This window comes from Anolis carolinensis, chromosome 1 (genome assembly GCF_035594765.1).
Source record: "Anolis carolinensis isolate JA03-04 chromosome 1, rAnoCar3.1.pri, whole genome shotgun sequence".
Taxonomy (NCBI): Eukaryota; Metazoa; Chordata; class Lepidosauria; order Squamata; family Dactyloidae; genus Anolis; species Anolis carolinensis.
In genome coordinates, this window is record NC_085841.1 from 51013059 (window position 1) to 51033672 (window position 20614).

Here is a 20614-nt window from a genome sequence, read left to right on the forward strand (position 1 = left end):
CTCTGCTTCTTTGTTTTCTTCTTCTGCGACTCTGCAGAAGCTGGCACCAGCAAAGTCTTCTCTTTGGGAGACTTAGATCTCCTTCTCTTGCTTGCTGCTACTGGAACTGGAGAAGCAGAAGCTGGAGGTATGAGGGAGCATGGGGTGGGAGAGGCGGAGGTAGCCCTTTGGGACTCAGAAGCAGGCAGAAGAGTGCACTCATACACAAGCACCCGCAACCGCTTCTCCCTCTCCTTCCTAGCTTGCGGTGTTAAAGCCTTGCAAGCTGAGCAGCCCCTAGCCACATGGCCTTCTCCCAAACAAGCGACACACTTATCATGCCCATCAGTTGTTGCTAACTTCTCTGTACAAGAAGAACATTTCTTAAAGAGAGCCATAGTCAAACAGTCCAAAATCGTATTACCGTGCAGAAGGGATAAAGCCAAAGTGTAGTGAATACAGTCCAAATTCAAAAGGGCTTCAGAGAACCAGAAAATGTTGTCAAACAAACCAAGTAATAGAATTTCACGAGAGGTTCCTAAAGCTGCTTGTAAGGCGGCGGAAGAAAGGGAACTGTAGCTACATCCTCAACTGGGCCTTATATGCCTCATGGGGAAGCCGGGCGGGGCTTAGCCAAAGCTTCACAGCTGAGAGAGTTTCCAAAAGTATTGCTTATGCATAATCAATACCATATGTGTTGATTCCACAGACACCATGAAGGAGAAAATCATTCCTTAGAAAACAATCTATTTACTATTACCATAATCCAAAGTTACAGTAGAGTCTCTGTCAAGAGTCAGACGCCAATTAGCGAACAAAAAAAGAGTTTATTCAGCAGATAAGCCAAAAAGTAATGTAAACACAGAAAAAACCTTGAAACACTTCACTATCAGTGCTTCAAGAGCAGTTCAAACAAAAATATAATTCAGCAACACAAGCAGGTAAAAACAAAGCTAAACAAACTTAGTGCAAACTGCACTTTCTGAGTCCAAGCCCTGCCAGCCGGCTCTGTAGTTTTCAAAGGAACAGTTCCCAAAAGAAAACACCAAATTGGTCAGGAAACAAACAAACAAACAAAGAATGCAGTAGACTGCTTCCACAATGTGGATAAAGCCGAAGGCTCCAAAAGGATGGTGAAAAGACGTCGTCCGGGATTCCAAGGTCAGGTCAGGAGATAACAGCAGTGTCCAAAGAGCAAGCCAGGAGTCAAAAGCCGATAGTAGTCATCAATCACAGGGCAAAGGCAGTAGCAAGGTCAAATTCCGATCCAAGGTCTGAAGAGGGTGCAGTCATCCAAAACAGGTCCACGATAAGACACAGCGAGAGCCAAGCTAGGTGATAACAGCAGATTCAAATCATAGTCCAAGTCCAGTCTTCATGGAAACACAGATATCCCAATGGCGCCTCAGCAACACCTTGCCACACGCAAAGTGCAGTGGCCAAACATTCCCATTTTATTCCCCTTCCTCCTGGGTGACCAAACACTCACACCCAAACACCAGGTGTCCCAAATCTACTCAGAGTCTGAGCTCCACACAGCTAGAGCTCGTGGATCTGGAGTACCTAGCAATTCGTCGGAGTCCCAATCATCCTGCCCACACTTAGCCCCATGAACACTTAAAGAACCATCCTCCCTTCTCCAAGCATCCCAATTGGGATCAGCTCCTGCAGAAACCCCAGGTTCAGAAGTATCCATAGACCCCAAATCCCCAGACATCTCCGGTGGCTCTGCCCATTCAGTGCCCGCTTCCCCAGCCACCACCTGTTCCTCAGCATCCATCTCCCCATCTGAATCTTCCTCAGAAGATCCCCCATATAGCTCTCTAAGTCGCTTCCTGCGCAACTCCTCCAGTGAACCCTCATCACGAGGGTTTTTTCTTCCTCTTCGAATTCCATCCCCATCAACCATAATCCCCGAAGGCGCAGTCACAACAGTCTCACTTATCCAACACTCGCTTATCCAACGTTCTGGATTATCCAACGCATTTTTGTAGTCAATGTTTTCAATATATCATGATATTTTGGTGCGAAATTCGTAAATACAGTAATTACTATGTAGCATTACTGAATATTGAACTACTTTTTCTGCCAGATTTGTTGTATAACATGATGTTTGGGTGCTTAATTTGTAAAATCATAACCCAATTTGATGTTTAATAGGCTTCTCCTTAATCTCTCCTTATTATCCAACATATTCGCTTATCCAACGTTCTGCCGGCCTGTTTATGTTGGATAAGTGAGACTCTACTGTATTATATGGTCCCATTTAGTACCTTTGAAGGACAGGTGCTGAACAAACTTAGTTTACTGTTCAAAAAAGTGGAAGGAAAAACTGTAATAGTTTAATAAAAATACTTTGAAATATTAAAATTGAAAGGATACATAGACTGATGTATTAGTCTTAAATTAAATTTGAAACACAAAAATTTAGATCAACATATGGAGACATTTTCAGAATTTATTCTGAAAATGAACTTATTTTTAATAAGAGCAGGATATATGATTTAATTAAAGACATAAAAATAGAAATAATCTCAAAAGCACCTGGCCAATTTCTTTTACACATTTTACCTCAAGCTAAAGTACTATTAAACATTTATCATTTCAGTAATATATCAAATATGCTGGTTTACATCAAAGGAAGGCCATAGCAGATTTATATTCTATTTCCATTTTATTATACATTCTAAAAGATATAAAATTTTACACAGTAACACTCTTTTTTAAGATTTTTGAGGCACTTAGTACAATTCATAGAGAAAAGCTTTATTTATTATTTAGCCTTTTGAACAAAGAAATGTTCACAAGAAGACCACATTTATACGTAAAGTCATTCATAATATAGAAACACTAGATACAAGGAATAACAGTTCTGCTCGGAGAGCTTCCTACAGAAACAATTAATTAATAAATATTTTTTTAAAAATTTAATGACAGCTAGCTACAAAGTAAGTTTTCCCCTGAAGAAGTATTAAATATATCTCACACACCAACCCCCATGAACATAGATCTGACATGCAACAAGAAAAGGTTTTCTATTTTTTGCTTCCTTTTACAATAGCATAGGAGCATTTATTTTGAAAATTGTATTATCAGGATGACTTTCACACTGACCTGTATTCTTCAGATAGAAAATGGGAGTGGGATGAGTGGATATTAAAAAAGGCAATTCCATCCTGAAATGGACATCTTATAAAATGCAGCATTAAAGAGACCCAAAATAAAAATACCCATCAGCCCTGTTTTCGCTCGAATCCCTCAATGTCAATAGAGCAACAGAGCACTTGGTCAGAAAATCCCAACAAACAGTTAACTCGGCTTTATTCTACACAACACACTTTCACAGTTGTTACTGGAATAAAATGTGCCTGGTTTGGCAATGAAAGAGCAGAACTATTGGATATTGTTATGCAACTCAGTGTCTTCAAGGGTGACTTGTAACTTGTTCTTTATTCAGCCAGTGCCAACTGCATGTTTAATCAATGTCACCACTCACTACAGTCTGCAACTGAAGCCGCTGTCATTCCACTCCTCAGATCTGACTGGCTGCTAAGTTATGCAATGCTCTCAAGAATGCCTTGGAATTATTTGTCAGATGCTTTGAATGCAAGTGTGTAACAACCCTAGAGCAAACAGAAAACTTCGTTCCTTCTGGACCACAAATGCGAATGACTGCTCTAATATCACCCGCGATCTTTGGATTTACAACTCAGCAACATGAAAGAAGCCTCTTCAGAGAGTTAACAAGACCGAGAGAGCATGTTAAATTACCATAACATTGGAATGTCTTGGGGAAGTGCTACACATATAGCCATGAGATATCACATTTTAACGAGAAGACTCAATGATGTTTTTACTGCTTACACATTCTATGGAAGAATCCAGGATTTTAAAAGGAGATAAATATATAACCTGGACACGGAGAACAGGGGATTCTTTCTTGACACCACATTGTTTCAGTGGATAACTGAAACAAGGCCTGCATTTCTTTGAAGATTTTATCTCGTGTAGCACATCTACAGCTTCATTCATCAAAACACTGTTCATGCTTGCATGTAATTTCTGCTCTGAGTGAAAAGAACAGTCCTCCATGAAGATAAGGCTGTTTCTCCACTGCAGTGAGGAGTAAGCAGCATGTCTGATGAGATTTTATTCCTGATGCAATGTAGGGTAAGAGAGGCTTTTAAAAATCTTTAAGTGAAAATGTATTAGCTTTGATTGTTACCAGCGCTTTCATAAATGTAAAGACCTGTGTAAGATATAATGTCTGTCTGAATGTGAAAGATGTAAACAGAACCAACGATTAAGCATTCAATTTTGATTAGACTGACAATAAGATTTTTAGACAGTAATGTTTAAATGCAACAGACAGCAAATCCCAGCTCAAGTAAACCGTCTCTTATGTACTTAATAACATGACATATTAAGATTTTAAGCAGAAACATGGAAAAAAGCTGTCTTTCATTTCAATTCCACAAAATTTATTTATTGAGTAGTTAGAAAGAATCAACTGAAATAAAGTCTGCTGAAATTAGTCTTTTTTTCCCACGTGGATGATTAATCACATTTATGATCAATGACCATACGATGGGACTGCTATACTGTACAGTGAAATTGTATATACCATCATAGTACTATGTAAATTGCTAAATATTTAAAGTCAAACAACATTTAAATTAATGTTTCAGTATAGAATGTACAACTATATTAAAGCTGAATAGATACAGGGGTTGAAAATATGAATAAATGTGATTTTTAAAACAAAAAATCCACATGTAATTTGGAGTGAAATAAGCCATGATGGTTTTTAATTATCTGAAAAATAAACGGCTATGCTCGAAGACTGCAGGCACATGTGAGTGTGGGGCAAGTGCCTCCCTGCCTCCTGGCAAGTTGGTAATTTCTCTCTCTCCCCCTTTGTAGCTATCAGTCAGAACACTGGTGAAGATTTTTGCAGAAAAGATGAGGAGCTCTGCCATCACAACATTAGAAGATGTGAAAAGGCAAGAAGAGAGTGAGGAAAAGGAGGAATCTATTTTAGCTCTGTTAGGAATAATTGGAACAGTACTTAATCTATTTGTAATTGTTTTTGTCTACGTATATACAACCCTTTGATGGCTTTCTAGCAACTCAGAAGACCAGCAATGGCAAAAAGAAACATGGAACATCAATCAACAGGAAAAAGAGGCTTAAAGAAAAAAACACATTCCAGAAAGAAGTGCCCATTTTAGGGCACTACATCAACAACTGTAAAATGCATCTATGAACTCAGTTAAACTATATAAAAGAAGACTGCTACATATTAAACTCTCACTGATGACTGCTGGAAGTTCAGACACTCATAACACATGCTTCCTCTCCCCTCCCTGGCAATTAATATGCAAGATGTTGTTAACATATGCAGGACAAAAACTAAAGGTAATGGGTGCCATAAAATCTTCCTATGTTTTACTTACTTGATTCCCATTATACCTTTGGATTTGTAATTATGTACCTCTATGTAGGTGACAGCTGGGTTAGAAATGAGACCATTTCAAAACCATCATTATGTGCTAAAGTTACATAAATATATACAAAGTGTAGAAAGAACAGCAATGTTAAGTACTGTATTGTAAGTAAATAAAATTTCAATTAACTACCTTCCAAAATACTTTTAATTTTCATATTGCTGACTGCTGTGCCAGATATTCTTGTCCTTACGTTTACAATTCACATTTATGCTTGTAAACTATACTCTATTCAAAAAACATTTTATAATACCAGGAACGGGATTTTTAAAAATATTTGTACTAAAAAATATAGATCCATCCTTGCAATCATTTTAGTACATTTTTAAAGCCATTCCTTCAGAGGTGGCAATAAAGCAAATTTATTACAATTTTAAGTGAACAAAATATTTGGAACTAGCTATTTAAACTCTGAATTCAACCAATTCAACCAGAGAAGAACTCAGATCAACTAGAATTTCAACCTGTAAAAAAAACCCAACCCCCTAGAGATTTCTAATCTTTTCCTCTAAACTATTCATTGTACATAGCTTGGATTCTCCAGAGATCTTTCACATATTCCATCTAATCGAGGAGAATTATTCTGAAGTGTAAGGATTCAAAGTCATGGTAGGATCTCTCCAACTACAATCCAGTGTTCAGTTATTTGGAAATAAGTTGCATTGAACCAACAAGTCTTAATTCTTTTAAGAAGGCAAATGTGCATATAATTTTTTTCCAGATTCCATTTGTAAGTCAAACATTTCTCTAAAAGACTATGCTTTATACGCCATGCCCTCCTTTGTCTGCAGCTTTTAAAATAAAAATTTGCAATACTGAAAACTTCAGCTCTATGCTTCTATTTCAATGAATTAATATTTGAAAAATGTAATTATACTTTTATAAAAACAGTATTTTTCTTAGAGTAAATAATCAGAGGTAGTCTTAAACTACAGTATATTGAAGTATAATGACAAGTGTCCTCAACTGATGTTTAATCTTTTATTATACTACTCAACTCGAAAGAATGAGATAGGTCATATTCAAAACCAATTATTTTATTTTGAAATCTAAAGCATATTTGTTACCAATATCTAAAGTAATGCTTGGGAAACCAGCCAAGGGCTTAGAGATCTAAAAAAGATATTAGCAAGAAGAAGGACCTTTGTTTCCCTAGAATAGAAAAGCAAGGTCCAGATCTGGCATTAAAAAGGAAGAAGCTACCTATAGACAAAAGCCTGAAGAAATCAGTAGTATCTGAAGCAAAGAGCCAAGACTAGGATGTTGCTGATCACACTGAAAGACAGAAAGAGAAATACCCAAGCTGAGTTTGTAAAACAAAAAAGGTTACAGATAGAAGAGGGGATACAAAAGAAGTGTTTACTTTTTCATCTGAGTATTTCAGATAGACATTGAAATGAAAAACAAAAATGGGTTTATAATGAAGATCCTATTAGGGTTGGGTCACCTATGGGATAGCTGTTAAGATGAGAGCTATGAGTCTCAATGGAACTTGGACTACAGGTAAATAAGAATGCCAAAGAGAAATCATGCCACCTACTCTCCCTTTTGAAACTACTGTTTATGAAGATACTAACTTTCCTATGGAAATGTCTCGAGATTCCAAAGCTATTAACCATAAAAGCTAGCAATAAATTGCTATGAATTAAAGGTATTCAAACTTCTAAAAAAGAATCTGGGAACAAGTTTCTTCAGAAATTTGTAATCTTTTTCTTTTATGTACCTGCTTCTCTCTCAAATAGATTTGCACCCATTTCTCTCTCAATAGGACAAGGGCCAACTCTTCTAAACCTTTGAACAGTGTAAATGTTAATTTCATTTCTATTATCTTTTTCATCAAGCAAGCCTCCCAAATGGCTTATGAAAATATTAAAATACAATAGTAAGAGTAGAGAATTCTACCTAAACTCCACAAGAACATTGCTGGCCTAGTGTAGACTATCAAATCTTTGGAGAAGACAAGTGGTTTCACCCTTTTAATATGATGGCCATCCTAGAAAAGAAATTTCATGGGAAGGGCACTAAATAGAGACAAGGTACACAACACAGATTTGTATATGCTTTAAACGTGCCAGTTTATTTACTGTTGTGTGCCCTCAAGCCATTTCTGACATATGGCAATTTATGGCAAGATTTATTCAGATGGGATTTGCCATTGCCTTCCTGAGACAGACAGTGAGTGATCTACCCAATGCCACCCAATGGGTTTCCACAGCTGAGTGGGGATTTGAACCCTGGACTCCAGAGTCATATCATAGTTCAATGCTCAAACCACTACTGGCTTCCTACCAGTCAAGACATGCTGATAAAAATATTGCAATAGCAATCCATTTAAATAGAAATATAGATCAATACATGCATCGGGGAAAGCCTACTTAATCTGCTGCTCAGGTATTAAATGTTGGTGATGGCTAACCTCAAGTCCCCTGATCTCACTTTATGGTTCTTATTTTTAAGCTAAACTTGGACTGGACAGCTCTTCAATTGAAGGCTCTTCTCTGTCAAGGACACAGTATAAAATGTAAAGTACACAAAACCATCCTATTAATGAGAGACAGGAGGGGTTGCTGTGCATAATTTTTCCATGTATGTAGTAGCCAGCTCCTTGATGGCTGTAGTACTTCAAGTCATGGTACATCAGATGTGGGAGGAAGTTATGTTTCCATAATAACAGAGCCCCGAACTACTTTAAGGCTTGGAATCAATATTGGTATAAATACTATTTCAACATATATTTATTTCAATTTTTCTAGCATAAGGACTGGTGGCATGAATGATATTGCATTTATGGCATATTCTTACCCAGGAAAGCAAAGCCTATGCATTAACCACAAAGTAGCAATTTTAATTTATAAAAAGGAATACCAAATGCAAGAGTCTTCTTCCACAACTTTCACTGAAGCTTCAACTCAAGCATTAATTACATTCACTATTCCCCCGCTCACTTATATCAATTACATATGACACATTTGTCCTTCCTGTATGAACAAGTATTACCCAGCAGAAGTAGCTAACATTCAAGTATTCAAAATCAGTGAAATACAATACCTAAGAAACACAGTCTCAGTGTGTATGTAACTGAACTGCTGAGTATTTTTGTTGTCTCAGAAGTAATTTACAAACATGGAAGAAGTCACAACTGCAGAAAAGATTGTACCAGGAACTTACAGGTCAACTGTAAGAATTTAGGAGGCTTAAAAATCCTTAAGGTACTAGATCTCATGTGATCTTGGAAGCTAAGCAAAATCAGCTCTGATTAGCACTTGGATGAGAGACTGCCAATGAATCCCTGGTGCTGTAGGTTGGAGGTAAAACTGGTCACACTACCTCTTGAGTTTTCCTTGTCTAAAAAACCCCTATGAAACTCACAGGGTCACCATATGTTGACAGGCAACTTGAAGGCATATACACACATTAGTTTAGTACGTGATCAAGCCTTAAGTTGGGACCATTTCTTAACTGGATAAGATTGTAAAAGTTATGACTGCAGCAAATCGATGCCATCTACAGACCATAAACAGCAATTAGCTTTCAGTGGAAAGTAACTGCATTGCTTTGTTTTGGACTGTATATAAATAGAGGTTTCTGCAGTGATGGCTTTGTACAGGATGTGAGTTCAATTAGCTCTAATGTTATTAACGTAATGATCAAACAAATAATGAAGAGTATGAGTTTGTCATATATGTTTATCTATATTTAATTATAATCTGATACATATTGGCTTCTGTAAAAACTACTTCCAGAAAGCAAGGCATTTAATTATGAGGTGGGGAATGGAATAGTGAAGAAGAGGTACAGTAGTCTCTCGCTTATCCAACCTTCGCTTATCCATGTTCTGTATTATCCAACGCAGTCTGCCTTTTAGTAGCCAATGTTTTGTAGTCAATGTTTTCAATACATTGCAATATTTGGTGCTAAATTCGTAAATACAGTAATTATTACATAACATTACTGTGTACTGAACTGCTTTTTCTGTCAATTTGTTGTAAAACATGATGTTTTGGTGCTTAATTTGTAAAATCATAACCTAATTTGATGTTTAATAGGCTTTTCCTTAATCCCTCCTTATTATCCAACATATTCGCTTAGCCAACGTTCTGCTGGCCTGTTTATGTTGGATAAGTGAGACTCTACTGTACTTCCAAACTGAAAATTGGGGACTTCTTGAAGACTCGGGAAACTGTGCACCTAAAACATAAACAGATGTATCTAGGTGTGTGTATTAAGGTAGCAACCATGGATATAACTTAATTCTCTGTTTTACATTATTCTCTTTCCATGTTTTATCTAAAAGGTAGCCTGAACACTGCACTGCCTTTATTAGATTTTGCTCTGTGGTTACCAAAACCTCTAACCATAAGAATGCTGCAACATTGGTGTCCTATTCTTCCAGCTAGCTTTCTCTTCTTTTGCTGCCCACATATTCTCAAGAATCATCAGCTATTGTGTTGGAAATGGACTAGAAATATCTGGCTTCAAATTCTTAACTCAGCCATGAAAGCTATACTGTGTACACATACATATAACGCCTCTGCCACAGGTCAAAATGCTAAAGCTACCTCACAGTCTATTATTAATACAAAATGCCAGGAGGTTATGGTTAGAGAACCATCTTTAGGTTCTTCAAGACAGAGCTCAGTACCATCACACCTGTGAGATAGTCAGTATTATTTATAATTCTGTGACTTGCCTTGCCTAAGTAACTGCAACCAAAAAGCAACTTTGAAAGACAGCCTCAAAGAGGTCTCTTTCAGTGAGTCACAAGGAGCAAATATGTCTATTCAAGACCAAATTTAAATTCCATGATGGAAATCTATGGACAATAGGAAAGGATGTAATTGTTGTGATTCTTAAAAATCTCTTTATATCAGGATGTGCAGATAGTGTTCCCTTCCCACATTTTAAAATTGTGGGAAAATACTTGATACATGACGTTTTAAATGATACATGACATTTTAAAGTGTGTGATCTCAAGTCCTTACTCAAACAATTGAGCAGAAATTGTAGAACACGATTAATGTCCATTTTTTATCTACACCAATGATCGAAGACTTTCCAAATCATATTATAGATCAGGGGTCCCCAAACTAAGGCCCGGGGGCCGGATGCGGCCCTCCGAGGTCATTTACCTGGCCCCCGCCCTCAGTTTTATAATATAATATATGGTATATACATATAATATTGATAATAATATTATAATGTAATACAACATAACACTAATAATAATACCATATAATAATATTAATTATATATTCTATATTACATATAATATTACTAATAATATTACAGTATAGTGGTATAGTTCAATATAGTAATATATAATGCTAATATTGTGCTATGCTAATAATATAATATATTGTATGTACATATAATTTGTAAGCCACTCTGAGTCCCCTTTGGGGTGAGAAGGGTGTGATACAAATGTAGTAAATAAGTGCAGTAAATAAATAAATAAATAAATACATTTTAGACTTAGGCTCGCCCAAATCTGAAATGACTTGAAGGCACACAACAACAACAACAACAACAACAACCCTAATTAACTTGACTATCTCATTGGCCAGAAGCAGGACCACATTTCCCACTGAAATCCTGATAAATGTATGTTTGTTAAAATTGTTTTTATTTTTAAATATTGTATTGTTCTTTCATTGTTCTTGTTGTTTTTGCACTACAAATAAGACATGTTCAGTGTGCATCGGAATTTGTATTTTTTTTCCAAATGATAATCCGGCCCCTCAACAGTCTGAAGGATTGTGGACCGGCCCTCGGCTTAAAAAGTTTGAGGACCCCTGTTATAGATATTCTGAGTTGACCTCCTCAAATCTAACCACAATGGTGCCAGTAGATCTGTAATTTCAATGGTGGATCCACTGATAATTGTAGCAGCAGTACACTACACAAGTCCTTTCCTGTTACACTTTGAGAAGGACATTTTGAAGAATTTTAAGAAGCAGAGATGCAGGCAGACATCTTCCTAGCCAATTTACTGCTAGGGTATTTGAAGAGGTCTGAGCAACTTGCTCAAGTGCTGAATCACAACTGCATTCAGCACCTCTGAGGGGCAGCACAGAGAAAAGAGCAAAATAGAAAACTACATGTAAAATGCATGTTTGGCCACTACAATGGAAAGTGGGAAAAAACAGCATCATCTGTGGATGGATTTTGGAAGAAGCTTTCAAGTGGTCTCTAGAAGGTTCAAAACATTTTTGTTTGCTTTTGCAAGGACTGGTTGTTTCATTTTATCATGAACATATTGTTAGTTATGACTAAAATGTTTGCTGAAACGTTTTGACCAGTTATCCTTTTTCATAATGGAGGAAACTATTCTTACTCTTAACCCAGTATCAGCAACAAAACAATTTGCCACTCTGCAATGCAGAGTTTATCAAAAATTTCAGATTGTATAGCAGGCATGGGCAGACTTACCTGCTGTTAGGACTTGTGGGAGTTGAAGTCCAAAAGACCCAGAGGGCCGAAGTTTGCCCATGCCTGTTGTATAGTATAGCATGCATTTTTGTAGCAGGAAGAGCATGTTGAAAGGGTAAGTTCATGGCATCCAAAGATTCTGTCAAAAAACTTGAGTACTGGAAATATGACAAAAGAAGTGTACTGGGAACAGCAGTGCCAGTTGAGAAGGTCATAAAACATGAAAGTACCAATTTTAAAAACAACTGAGCACATGACATGAAAAAATTGCAAGAGCCTTCTTACTGATATTTCAGCTTAGAAGAGAATAGTGCAAATCATGAGAAATTGTTGGGGTAAAAAATGTTGATAGTGCACAAATATGTGATATAAAAACCTCTAAAACAGAATTAAGAGACAACTAATATTTCCAAAGAACTAATTTAGTAAGGGTGCCTAGACTGAATATTTGTGTTTGTTATACTGAATTCAAACCCAGTCTGAAAGGATATCAAGGCCTGAATACGGCTTTAGGAACAGCCTGAATTTAACTTTACTTTGTATTGGTAGTCAGACAGCACTAATGAAGTACATTGAAAAGATCAGTAAGTGCCAAGTTAATTTGTCTCTCTTTTGCTTCTCTTTCTTCCTTTTGGTAACACCATTTAGGATGTATCCAATCACTTCAGTATGAACCAACCCTTTTGTGCCATGCAGAGTCTAGCACAAACCTGAAAATCCATTAATGTATTTGCTATTCATCCTGAATTCACTTTTAACCTAAAATTCATCCTTCTCTGTATGAATCATGGTAAGCAGCAAACTAAGCCTAGAAGGATATTTAGATAATCTGATAAAGAATGAATCAACCTATGCACAAACATAATTGACATCCAGACGTATGGCTGAACAAGCACTTCAGTGGCACACAATTTCACATGCTACTATGGGTTACTCTACATATATTCAGAAATTAAATTGTAGGGAAGTGTATATATTAATACAATATGTTCACACCACCAACAAGAAAAAAAATTGTCAAGAGAAAAAAATTGTTGTAGTTGTAATTAACACATGAATCCTGTAACTTCTGCTACAACTAATATTGTACACTGTAGATGGTTTGTAGTACTTCTGACTGCACAAATTGAGAAGCACAAATTATATTACACCGTTTATAAAGCAAACAGAATACACTTTTTTTTTACATGGGAGTAGAATCAAGAAATAAAGGCCTGAATTCCATTGCTCCATGTGTAGCGTTATTCTAGGAATTGCATTTCTACCTAGGTTGCATAACAGCAACAAGATAAAGCAGACGAAAGCCATCACCGTTTATTACTGATGGGGAAGTGTGCTAGCTCTACCTATTTATCCAATGCATGGCTTTTTGGTCCTCCAAGTTAGGGTGTTCTAGGAAACATAGCTTGCAAAATTACCTGTGCCATAGGAAAAGCAATTTTGCGAGTCAGTCTTCCCAGAATATCATGGTTCTAATGACCTTCTCAAAAACAAGGCAACAGAGAAATGGATTACTCAAATCTGGCAGCCTTTATTTTCTGTTGACAATTACTGTGTCTATTTGCTCATGCCACAGTTGCAACTTGGGAGTCTTTTTTGCTCCTACTGCCACCACATCACCTACACCAATAAAGTTGGTGCAGAATTCAATCAAGAAATATTCATTGTCACTACCCAATATTCAATGTCAACACCCAAAAGCCCAGCAGGTATATCATATTTTTGTTTAGGTCAATTTATTTCAATTCATTCTATTAATCTCTTGCAGTTTATTGAAAGATCAAATGAAACATCATTTGAATTAATTTTATAAAAGTGTGCTATTTATAAATTGAGTTAGAACATACTGTTTTAAAAACAAAGAGAAGCATACTACCTGAATCATTGCGGAGATAGGATGACATTGCTGGAATAAGACATGACTGACTAAGTAGCTCAAGCAGAACTGATGGAAGGGCACTGCTGTTTTGTCCTCTGCTTTCAGGGGTGGACTGGACATCTCCATTTGATGTGCTTCCTGCAGGATTTATATAGCTTGCTAAAACCTGAAAGTTTTAAAATATTATGAGTAAACAAGTTAGATTAAGTTTAACAGAATGTGGACAGAAAAATGACAGAGGATTGACTTAGGGAAGGGAGGAAGAGTGGATGGGATAATGTAAAATTTTAGAATGTGATTTGCTACTGTATTGCAATATTGCATATAATCGGGAAATTTAATAATAAAAAAACAAGAAGAAAAATGACAGGACTAAATGATGAATCTGAGACATATTTTGATAAATGTATATTAAATTTAATTTTTTCCTCATAGCTATACAAGTAAAATATTTTAATTTAAACCATTTCTGAAGGTAATTCTAGTGATTGCCAGATTTAAAATATTCAATTCACTGAAACCTTACAGTCTGTTTTTGTGAATTAGACAACTGTCACAGTGAAGCGTTAATAAGACAAATTCCAGCTATACTACTTTTTTCTAAACAACAACAACAACAATATAGTAATGATGATGATGACAATGTCAGGAGCTGAATGAAGCAAGTGCATTAATATATTTTAGTGGAACCATATTATATCTGTAAAGGTGGAAATTTGATGCCTCCTCCTCCTACAAAATCTCAAGTGCTGCAAAATCATTTTCAAATTTGTACATTTTAAAATGGTACACTATATAGTATAGTGAGCTTCTGAATAAAAGAATAAACCACCATCACATGCCCAAAGCCAGCCAGTCAAGGATTAAAGCTTCATACATGGGGAAATGCATTAAAGCAAAACTAAATGCCCACAGCTTTCAGTATTATGTTTTTTTTCTTTAACTTGTTTATTATTGTTCTTTAAAGATAACAGCTCTTTAGCACTGATTGTGCTGTTTTTTATAATGAGCTTAGAAGCATATGAGTAATGCACTCCTTTAGTTAACTTTTTCATTAAAAACTCCAGTTTCAAATAAATGATAATTTCAAATAAATGATAATTTTCCACAACTCTCCAAAAGCAACACTAAAAATGAGATGATGCTATTCATTTAAATAGGCAGGAACAACCTTACCAAATACAGGCAGTCCCCGAGTTGACTTAAAAACTACTCACAGTTACAAACAGGAGTGAGACAACAGGAACTGAGAGACATCTACCCATCAGAAGGGAAATTCAATCCTGAAAGGGTTTTCATGGGGATAATGTGTCGCCACTGAAGCTTTATCACCCACCAATCATTGTTTCCACAAAAAGCCACATTTTTCAAAATCCAATTATCACAGGGAGAGAAAGTGAAATCTTTTGAACGGGGCTACAGATAAGGGTGATAATTCCTTCCCTATGTTATGCAAAGCATGCATGCATACATACATACATATGGAGTTACACTTACAATGCACTTGTTCCGACTTACAAAGTCAGCCTATGAGCAAAACTACAGAACCAATCTTGTTTGTAATGTGGAGACTGCCTGTACATGAGGTCATGTTCTTCGTTATAATATCCTATGCCAAAACTCTGTAGACAGTACACCTAACAAAACACAGATAATTTATAGATAGTAATAATTATAGCAATTTTTTATATACGTGTTACCTGCAAGAGGCAAGTGACATGTTCTTCTTCTAGTCTTTGTTTTGTTAAAGCTTGTTCCACATCCCATCCAGAAGCAGTAGACCCTGTCCCAAATCCAGTGCCTTTAGCCCAGTAAAGCTGCTGTTCTTCTGGTGATGCACTGTTATGTGAGCTTGACACCTGTGCCTGGTAAAAAGAAAATCAATTATCCTACTATTTGGGGCTCATTAGATGTCATGGTCTGGGATCAGAAATAGAAGAAAAGCCTACCAAAAGCATATTCTTCATTCTGATTCCAGATAATAGATACAAGGAAGTAAAACAATGTTGCAAGAGGGACTTTAATTTATATTACGTGAATTAAGTAAGGCATGGAGGGTGTATTGGGAATCTGTATTAGGAAAAGACATGAAAAATATCAAAATACTGCATTAAAACTATCTGTGTTATTGAGGTATTTCTAGAGGTCAAATTTGAAGGTATTCTCCTATGCTGTGCAAGTACCCAGCTAAACTGGCTGGGATTTCTGGTAGTTGTAGGCCAAAAACATCTGGGGACCCTAGGTTGAGAACAACTGACCGCATAGAATCATAGAATAGTAGAGTTGGAAGAGACCTCATGGGCCATCCAGTCCAACCCCCTGCCAAGAAGCAGGACCTAGGGGATTACAAAGATGAAGGGAAGTTGTTCCACCAATAATGTACATTTGACTGCTGGATGGACACCATTAGATTTTACCCTTTATTTTAAAATGATAAAGTGGAGATGCGAATGTTTTTAAAGAAACAATTAACTTGTATAATACAGTATTCGGATTGTACAGTATTTACTTAGAGGACAGCAGACTGGGTGAAGGCAATTGTTATCCCCGTCTTTGAAAGAGAAGATCTGAACAACTACGGACCATTAAGCTTGTCAAATAACCTCATCTCTTCTTTTTCCAAAAATTGTAACATTAGTAGATCAGGGGAGCGTTATGATATTTTTGCAGACAAACTGGTGAACTGTGGGCTAGACAGTGTTACTCTTATGTGCATTAATAATTGGATAACTAACTGAACCCAGAGTGATCTTCTTCCTGAAGAGAAATTACTTGTGAAGTTTTTCAGTTTTTTTCTTACTCCGGTGTTGTTGGTTTTTTTTTTACAAATGACTTTGACAATGGAATAAAGGGCATGCCTGTCAGATTTGCAAATGTCACCAAATTGTGGGGAGGAGGTAGCAAATACTTCAGATGACAGGATCAGAACCTGAAATGCACTTGATAAATTAGAGAGCTGGAACAAAATTAATAACATGATTTTTAGGATCAAGCAAGACTCTTAAGATCCTTTCCACATGTGCTGTTTTCAAACCAGATATAAACAAAGGTTGGATTGGCATCTTTCTGGAAAGTTTTAATTGTATGCATCTGCATGGCATACAGCCCCTTTGCAGCCCCTTCTAATTCTGACTTTCTGTGAACTTGTGCTAACTATATGTATTATCTGATTAGGTGCAAGACTAACACATAATTTAAGCCTAACTCACCATGAAGGTTAAGGACCAGAAAACCCAACATTAAGCCAGATGCAGGTGTGTTGAAATCAATATCATCAGACTAGAATGCTAGAAACCATTTAGGGCTCCCTGACCTGGCTATGTCCTAGTATAGTGGCTATATCCATGGACCAGAGGAGGTCTCATTTGGCACAACCTGGATTTCACACCAGCTCTTTATTTTAAGGCTCTTTCGATGGATAATATTGTAATAGCTTTACCTGTAATACATTATAGGTATTACAGGGGTGGTGGGGTGGGGTTAACAATATTCTTTCAAATTATAACACCAAAGCATTTCTGTCAGGGGTACTTTTATTGTGCTTTTCCTGCATGACAGGGGGCTGGACTAGATGGCTCATGTGGTCTCTTCCAACTGTATGATTCTATGATTCATTATGGTTTTGCTGTAATTTTAGATTGTAAGGCCTATGAAGGGATTTGTAGCCATTTTTCTATTTCTGCATGGAGGTTAATTTACACTAATAGACAGCTTCACTGAAGTGGTCTTGCTGACAGCAGGAAAAAAAGCTCTAGGTTCAATGGCCATAAAGTAAGGTCATAGAAATAAGTTGTCTGAAATCGTAGATTTTGTCTGCCCTCCCTTGTCACCACATAGCAGATGTGAAGAAAATGCAAGGCAACAGCAGAACTCTGGCTGCTGTATTACCAACATATCCCTAACAAGATTACAAGTGGTGTCGACATGTAAAACCTGCGAAGGATATGTTCCCATTAATAATTATCAATGGGAACGTATCCTTCACATACCCTTTAAGATTCAACATGTGAGAAAAAAAACCAACCTCCCAAACCTGAAGAGAACCTAAAGAAGCACTGGCTCCATGTACTCTCTCAAGTGTGGCATTGCTTTTGGGGAGTTTGAATGACTGGATAGGGCATGGTGTCGGTGGCCAAGGGCACCTGGCTCTCTGAGGTAGAACTGGTGCTTTCCCTTTTCCATGGACTGACCCTCAATTTATCCATGGGTCATATTGAAATCCACAATTTTGAGCTCAAAACCTGCCCTTGACATGACATTGACTTATACATGAGTATATATGGTACAAGTTCTGATATCGATTCTTAAGTCATGAAAATCCATGTTACGCAGAAAATATGAAATGTTACTCCTCGGGACAAAGTTCTTCAGACCTAGCACACGGCTTTTTGGAGCCCAGCTGAAGCTGGCATCTGTTCAACAAGTTCTAAGCCACTGAGCTTGCTACCAATGACAATGTAAACTTCACCAACAAAAATGCAGCCATTTAGATTTCTCCCTTTGAAATGGACAAAGAGTGTTCATTAGAGAGATTTAAGGAATTTGGGACAGCTATTTCTGGACATGGTACAGGACTTAAATATTGTATATAGTGACAAGGGATACAAAGAGAACTGTGATAAGGTTCAAGGAACCTGCTGAGAAAGCTTCCTGTTGACAGCTTCATTTGGCAAAATAATCTTCTAGTGTAGAAACTGATTGCTATATCATCTTTTCTATCTTGGGTGACTCTTCTGGCCATTAAACAAAATCAGTGCTATTTCAAATAACAGGCAATGCTTTGAAGTCCACAGAGGTAACCTTATATGTCTAAATACATTACAAAACAGAGATACTTATGTTTCAGTGAAAACCTATGATAATTTAAAAAATAAGAGCATCTAGTACTGATGGAATATGTAGTACCTATATAATCCATGGCAAAGTCATAATGACCCTTACATAAAGTACTCTCTAGTTAGAGCAACACTACATATTGTCTCAGAAGATTCCCTCTCAATGAAAGTAACTGTTTGTCTATCATCCCAGCTTTGAAAACTCAATGTGGAAAGCTTTATGAAAGTGAAAAGGGAATGTTGGCTTGTTTTAAAAATGCTATTACAATTTATACTGTCAAAGTCATATTTCTGAATTAATTACTCTTGAGAGTAAACTGACCTCAGTCTGGTTCAGACTAGAATTGGGAACTCTTGGAGCATGATGGCTAAGAGCAGATAAACAGGCAAGGATAAGATGTATTGCACCAATTTCTAGTGCCATTCGCCTAAGCAGTACTCCATCATCAGTAGTCAAAGGTGTGGCACTGAATAAGGTGCGTAGCACATGAAATGGAAGGGTTGGAAGTACATTAGCTGAAGAAGATTGTAGAATGTGACCTAGAGAGAAAATAAATGTTGTAAACATGTCACAATACATTAGTATTCTGCATTCATCTTCAAATATATTCCAGATATTTTATTCATTTTTTTAAAAAGTAGCACTTCTGTCTATAACAGTGGTTTTCAATCTGTGGGTCCACCAGTTGTTTTCACCTACAACTCCCAGAAATTCCAGCCAGTTTACCAGCTGTTAGGATTTCTGGGAGTTGAAGGCCAAAATATTTGGGGACCCACAGGTTGAGAACCACTGGTCTAAAAAGAGCAACAAAATTAAAACTAACTGCAGAGACTGTAGATAAATAAAATACAGATATACCTTTATAGTAAACTTGTTCCTGGGCTTTACTTCTTTAACAGAAACTTTGGTACCAAAGGTAGAAATTATATAGATTTGTTTGGCAAAATCTATGGATCCATGCTTGCTTAATTTTGACATGCCAGGGTAGTTGGTGAAGCAGGCTTTCCTTTTTGCTTTCCTTTTTTCTTTCTGTTTGTTTTTCACATATGCAAAGTGATTTTGGGGGCAGCTGTTTACCTTGCTTGCATGTAACCATACACAGCTACAGTAGGATTACCTAGAGTAATAGTTCACTTTTTCTCAGGTCAAGTTTTATGATACTTTTTACTACAGACATGCTGTTGCAACCGAACATTGAAAGTCTATCTTTCTCCATCCCTATTTCACTATCTCCCCAATGGCAATGCTCCAAAAACTTCCAGCTAGGTGAAAAACAAGAAAAAGATGAGGCTGGGCTGTGTCAAAAGGAACTTCTTTGTCAGAGGTTTGTTAATTGAGGGATGCTTTTCCATGAAATAGTGCTAGGTAGATGCTAAATTGAATATTAAATTATTTTTCATCCTGGATTTCTATGGCTGGAGAATCTATTTCTGTTTAATAAACTGAGATGTGTACAAGCTTTCTGAACTCAGATACTTATATTTTGTCCTTCCTTTTGCATGAGTGCAGACATAGTTGCAGTTACCTCTCAGTTCATTTTATACTCAATTAAGATTAATAGCCTACACATAAAATAGGAGGTGGAAGCAATTAAGCACTTTTACCATGGCCAAGATTGTACTCTGGTTTTAGAACTCTCTGCCAAGATAAAGCCAGTTCACAGTGCTTCTGGTAGACTTTCATTACTTGGTAAAACACTTTTTTTCTTTCTGTCATAGCCTTTGGTTTGTTCAGCAGGTAATTTTAGTTGATTGGTATTTTTAATATCCTTGCTATTCTTTGTTGACAGAAATTCCAATCACATCTCCTAAAGATCAGTTTCAGTCATTTGGAAGCTATATTATTTTTTAACTCCTGGGGGATTGCAGAGGCCACAAAATGCCCCCCCCCCCTTTTCAGGGTGTACTTTGCCCATCCCTGCTGTAACATTATAGGGCAGTTTTGCAAATAAATAAATGGATATATTTCTATCACTTCTCAAATA

The 20614-nt window shown here is 36.7% G+C and overlaps 1 protein-coding gene and 1 long non-coding RNA gene across 2 annotated transcripts in view; one reads left to right on the forward strand and one right to left on the reverse strand.

Moving 5' to 3' along the window:
* birc6 (baculoviral IAP repeat containing 6) overlaps positions 1 to 20614 on the reverse strand; it is a 212235-nt gene that overhangs the window by 50931 nt on the left and 140690 nt on the right. Inside the window, 3 exon segments of the mRNA XM_008125474.3 lie at positions 13792 to 13960; positions 15495 to 15659; positions 18952 to 19169. Of these exon segments, the coding sequence (XP_008123681.2) occupies positions 13792 to 13960; positions 15495 to 15659; positions 18952 to 19169 (552 nt within the window).
* On the forward strand, positions 3259 to 6313 carry LOC134297268 (uncharacterized). The gene is made up of 2 exons (XR_010004002.1): positions 3259 to 4149; positions 4903 to 6313. It is a non-coding gene; the product is annotated as an uncharacterized LOC134297268 (long non-coding RNA).